Source organism: Ammospiza caudacuta, chromosome 7 (assembly GCF_027887145.1).
Source record: "Ammospiza caudacuta isolate bAmmCau1 chromosome 7, bAmmCau1.pri, whole genome shotgun sequence".
Classification (NCBI taxonomy): domain Eukaryota; kingdom Metazoa; phylum Chordata; class Aves; order Passeriformes; family Passerellidae; genus Ammospiza; species Ammospiza caudacuta.
Genome location: NC_080599.1, coordinates 3,104,555 through 3,108,124, shown reverse-complemented (window position 1 = coordinate 3,108,124; position 3,570 = coordinate 3,104,555). Strand labels below are relative to the sequence as shown.

The 3,570-nt window shown below is 55.9% G+C and overlaps 1 protein-coding gene across 1 annotated transcript; it reads right to left on the bottom strand.

Annotated features, from left to right (window-relative positions):
• Positions 1-1,522: 1,522 nt before the first annotated feature.
• On the bottom strand, positions 1,523-2,455 carry LOC131559706 (olfactory receptor 14J1-like). Its single transcript, XM_058808140.1, has one exon. The coding sequence runs from the start codon at positions 2,453-2,455 to the stop codon at positions 1,523-1,525; it is 933 nt and encodes a 310-aa protein (XP_058664123.1).
• Between the last annotated feature and the right edge of the window lie 1,115 nt (positions 2,456-3,570).

Below are 3,570 nucleotides of genomic sequence, written 5' to 3'. Positions count from 1 at the left end.
AGCAGCCCAGGTCCCTCAGCTTCTCCTGCCAGCCCCAAAGCCCATCCTGTCAGTCCTGCAGAGCCTCTGCAGCTCCTCCTCACTGCCCAGAACAGGGAGCCCCAGAGCCAGACACAGCAGCCCAGATGTGCCCCCCTGGCCTGGGGAGCCTCTGGCAAGGGAGCAGCACCAGGCACTGCAGGAGCCTGCAGACAATTCCTGCAGCACTTGTAGGATGATCCTGCTGCCCAAGGGATGTTCCCATGGAGCCATGTCAGGAAATGCAATGGGGAGTGGGGTCAGATAGGACAGGGCAAACAGGTGTGGGCTGTTTGCAGGGGATGAGAAAGGGATGGGCAATGGGAAGAAATTTATACCAGGGAAAGAGTACAGAAAGCAAAGGTAAAGGAAAGGAAATGCTAAGGGCAGTTTGGGGGTGGCTGCCAGGCAGCCCTGGCTCTGAGCAACAGCATCTGCAGTGGGACAGGAAATTCCCAGCTGATGGGAACAAACTTTCTGGCTGACTGCAGAGGCCAGGACAAAGCTGAGTGGTTTCCCTGGTGTCCCCCAGCCCTTGCTGGCCCCAGGGGCTGATGGCATTTGTGCTCCCTCAGGTTCATGTCCCCACACCAACAGCATGGGGGTCTCCCCCTGCTCTGTGCAATGCAAACAGGGGCTGCTGAGCGAGTGCTGCCGTGTCTGTGCCTGCAAGGCTGGGGCACCTGTGTGAGCTGGGGGAGAGGCCAGGGCTGCAGAGGGGGGATGTTGTTGGCAGCTCCATCAGGATGCTCTGGGACGCTGCCGTGGGCTGTGCAGTGCACTGGGGATGGATCAGCCCCTGCTCTGCTGCTCCTTCCCGTCTCCCCCAGGGCCCTTGCAGAGCCCCAGCCATGCTGTTTGCCCCCAGCCTGCCCACGGCCAGCCTGGGGCTGCTCACGGGGCTTTGCTGTGCTGAGCATTGACCTGGGCATGTTCTTGCGAGAGCCTGGGCAAGGAGCCTGGAGCCCCCAGGTCCTGGCCTGAGGTGTCAGCGCTGCCCCAGCAGTGCCCATTGCCTGTCCCTGCTGCAGCCCTGGCACTGCCACCCCCAGGACTGTGCCCGGCCCTGAGAACACTCAGGCCCTGCAGCAACGCCAGGGCCACCAGGGCAGCGGGGCAGGGCCACGGCAGCAGCACGGGCAACACCAAGTGCTGCTGCTGCTGGGCACAGCTGCTGGGCCAGCACTGATCTGCCCCCAGCTGTGCACACAGACATTGCTGCTGCAGCTCCAGAGAAGGCAACAAAAGGGCATCTCTGCAGAAAACTTTGCTGCAACATCCTTTAGTTCCCTCACATACACCAAGAGCACAGCCCCTCATTGACATAGTGTGTGGCCACAGGGTGGGTGGAGAGAAAGAAAATGAGAAACGGCCAAAACACTGATATTTAATTATGGACAATACAAAAAAACTTAAAAAAAGGGGAAAAAAACCACAACCAAAGCAACAAGAAATATTAAAAATTACTTTTATTACAAGTGATTAGCAAACACTGGCCAGCAGTTTAATGTTTCTGAAAGCATCCAGTGCTCAGTCTCCACACTGCAGCCTTGAGCTCCTGGTTCCTCAGGCTGTAGATGAGGGGGTTCAGGGCTGGAGGCACCACCGAGTACAGAACTGACAGGGCCAGATCCAGGGATGGGAAGGACATGGAGGGGGGCTTCAAGTGAGCAAAGATTAGAGTGCTGAGGAACAGGGATACTACGGCCAGGTGAGGGAGGCAGGTGGAAAAGGCTTTGTGCCGTCCCTGCTCAGAGGGGATCCTCAGCACGGCCCTGAAGATCTGCACATAGGAGAAAACAATGAACACAAAACAACCAAGTCCTAAAGACGCACTAACAGCAATGAGCCCCAGTTGTTTAAAGTTGGAGTGTGAGCAGGAAAGCTTGAGGATCTGTGGGATTTCACAGAAGAATTGGCCTAGGGCACTGCCATGGCACAAGGGCAGGGAAAATGTATTGGCTGTATGCATGAGAGCATTGAGAAAGGCACTGGCCCAGGCAGCTGCTGCCACGTGGGCACAAGCTCTGCTGCCCAGGAGGGTCCCGTAGTGCAGGGGTTTGCAGATGGACATGTAGCGATCATAGCACATGATGGTCAGGAGGAAAAGCTCTGCTGAGATGAAGAACATAAAGAAAAAGAGCTGAGCAGCACATCCTGTGTAGGAGATGTTCCTGGTGTCCCAGAGGCAATTGTGCATGGCTTTGGGGACAGTGGTGCAGATGGAGCCCAGGTCGCTGAGGGCCAGGTTGAGCAGGAAGAAGAACATGGGCGTGTGCAGGTGGTGGTCGCAGGCTACGGCGCTGATGATGAGGCCGTTGCCCAGGAGGGCAGCCAGGGAGATGCCCAGCAAGAGGCAGAAGTGCAGGAGCTGCAGCTGCCGTGTGTCTGCCAATGCCAGCAGGAGGAAGTGGCTGATGGAGCTGCTGTTGGACATTTGCTGGGGCTCGACCTGGGGGCCTGTTCATGGATAAAGGACAGGGAAGAGTTAGAGGAGATACCTCTAACCAAAATCAAAGCCATTTCTCATATACCCTCCCCTGAAATACACACAGAAACACTTCTGTATTTAAGAGTTCTGTGGTTTTCTTTTTAAGCTTCCCCCATGTCTCCCCTGGTATTCTTGGATATCAAAAACCCTCAGTATTTCTGCTGCCGTCTGATAGAACAGAGTGAGTTCCCTGAGGCAAGATGATGACTGGAGCATGAGGGGAGATGGTCTGTCATGTCATTCTCTTTGGAGTTTCTCTGGGCTTTAACCATCCTCAGGTGAAGGACAGTCACTTTCTTATGCTGCCCATAAAATATCACCAGGTACTGCTGAGAGCAGATGGATCCACCACAGCCCAGCTTCACACTTGTAGCCAAGGACTCACGTTGCTCATTTCATCAACCCAGCATCATTTTCACTGTCACAATACCTCTGCCTTTCCCCATTAATCTTAGAACTCAGAGATGCTATAGGACAGGTTTGCACCCTGGATTGGAGCTCCCAGCTTGGACTGAAATCTCAGGGAGATTTCCAAGTGTCCTTATGATGGCATTGGATGAAGGGAAATGCAGCTCCTTCCCTGGCTGCCCTGACAGCATTGCCCAGAGCCGGGCACTGGGGACAGCATCACCCTGAGCCAGCTGTGCCCCCTGCCAAAGCCCCCAGTGCCGTGCAGCTGCTCTCAGGCCTGTGCTCTGCAGAGGGAACTGGGCCCAGGGCTGCAGAGCTGCCCCACGGCTCTGCTGCAGCTCTGCCTGCACAGGAGGGGCTGCACGCCTTGGAGCCCCAGCCCTAAGGGCAAAGGCTGGGCTGGGGCACAGGAGGGAGGGGGCTTGTTCAGAGGGGGGGGCTGCACTGCAGGGGCTCCTGTGAAGATCTTTAAACTCTCCCTGCCACAGCATTTCTGGGTTTTGTTTTCTCTTATTGCCTGATCTTCTCTCTGCTTCCAGGAGATTTTCCTTCCCGCAGGTGTTTCCCTCTTCCTGATCTCTCCCTGCCAGCACTCACAGACCCCAAATCTCTGTGCCCTCTCCTTGGACTGACAGAACCCTGCCTGTTTG

What these genes read in the sequence shown, in the direction of transcription:
- LOC131559706 (XM_058808140.1), bottom strand. Translation starts at nt 2,455, where the DNA reads ATGTCCAACAGCAGCTCCATCAGCCACTTCCTCCTGCTGGCATTGGCA.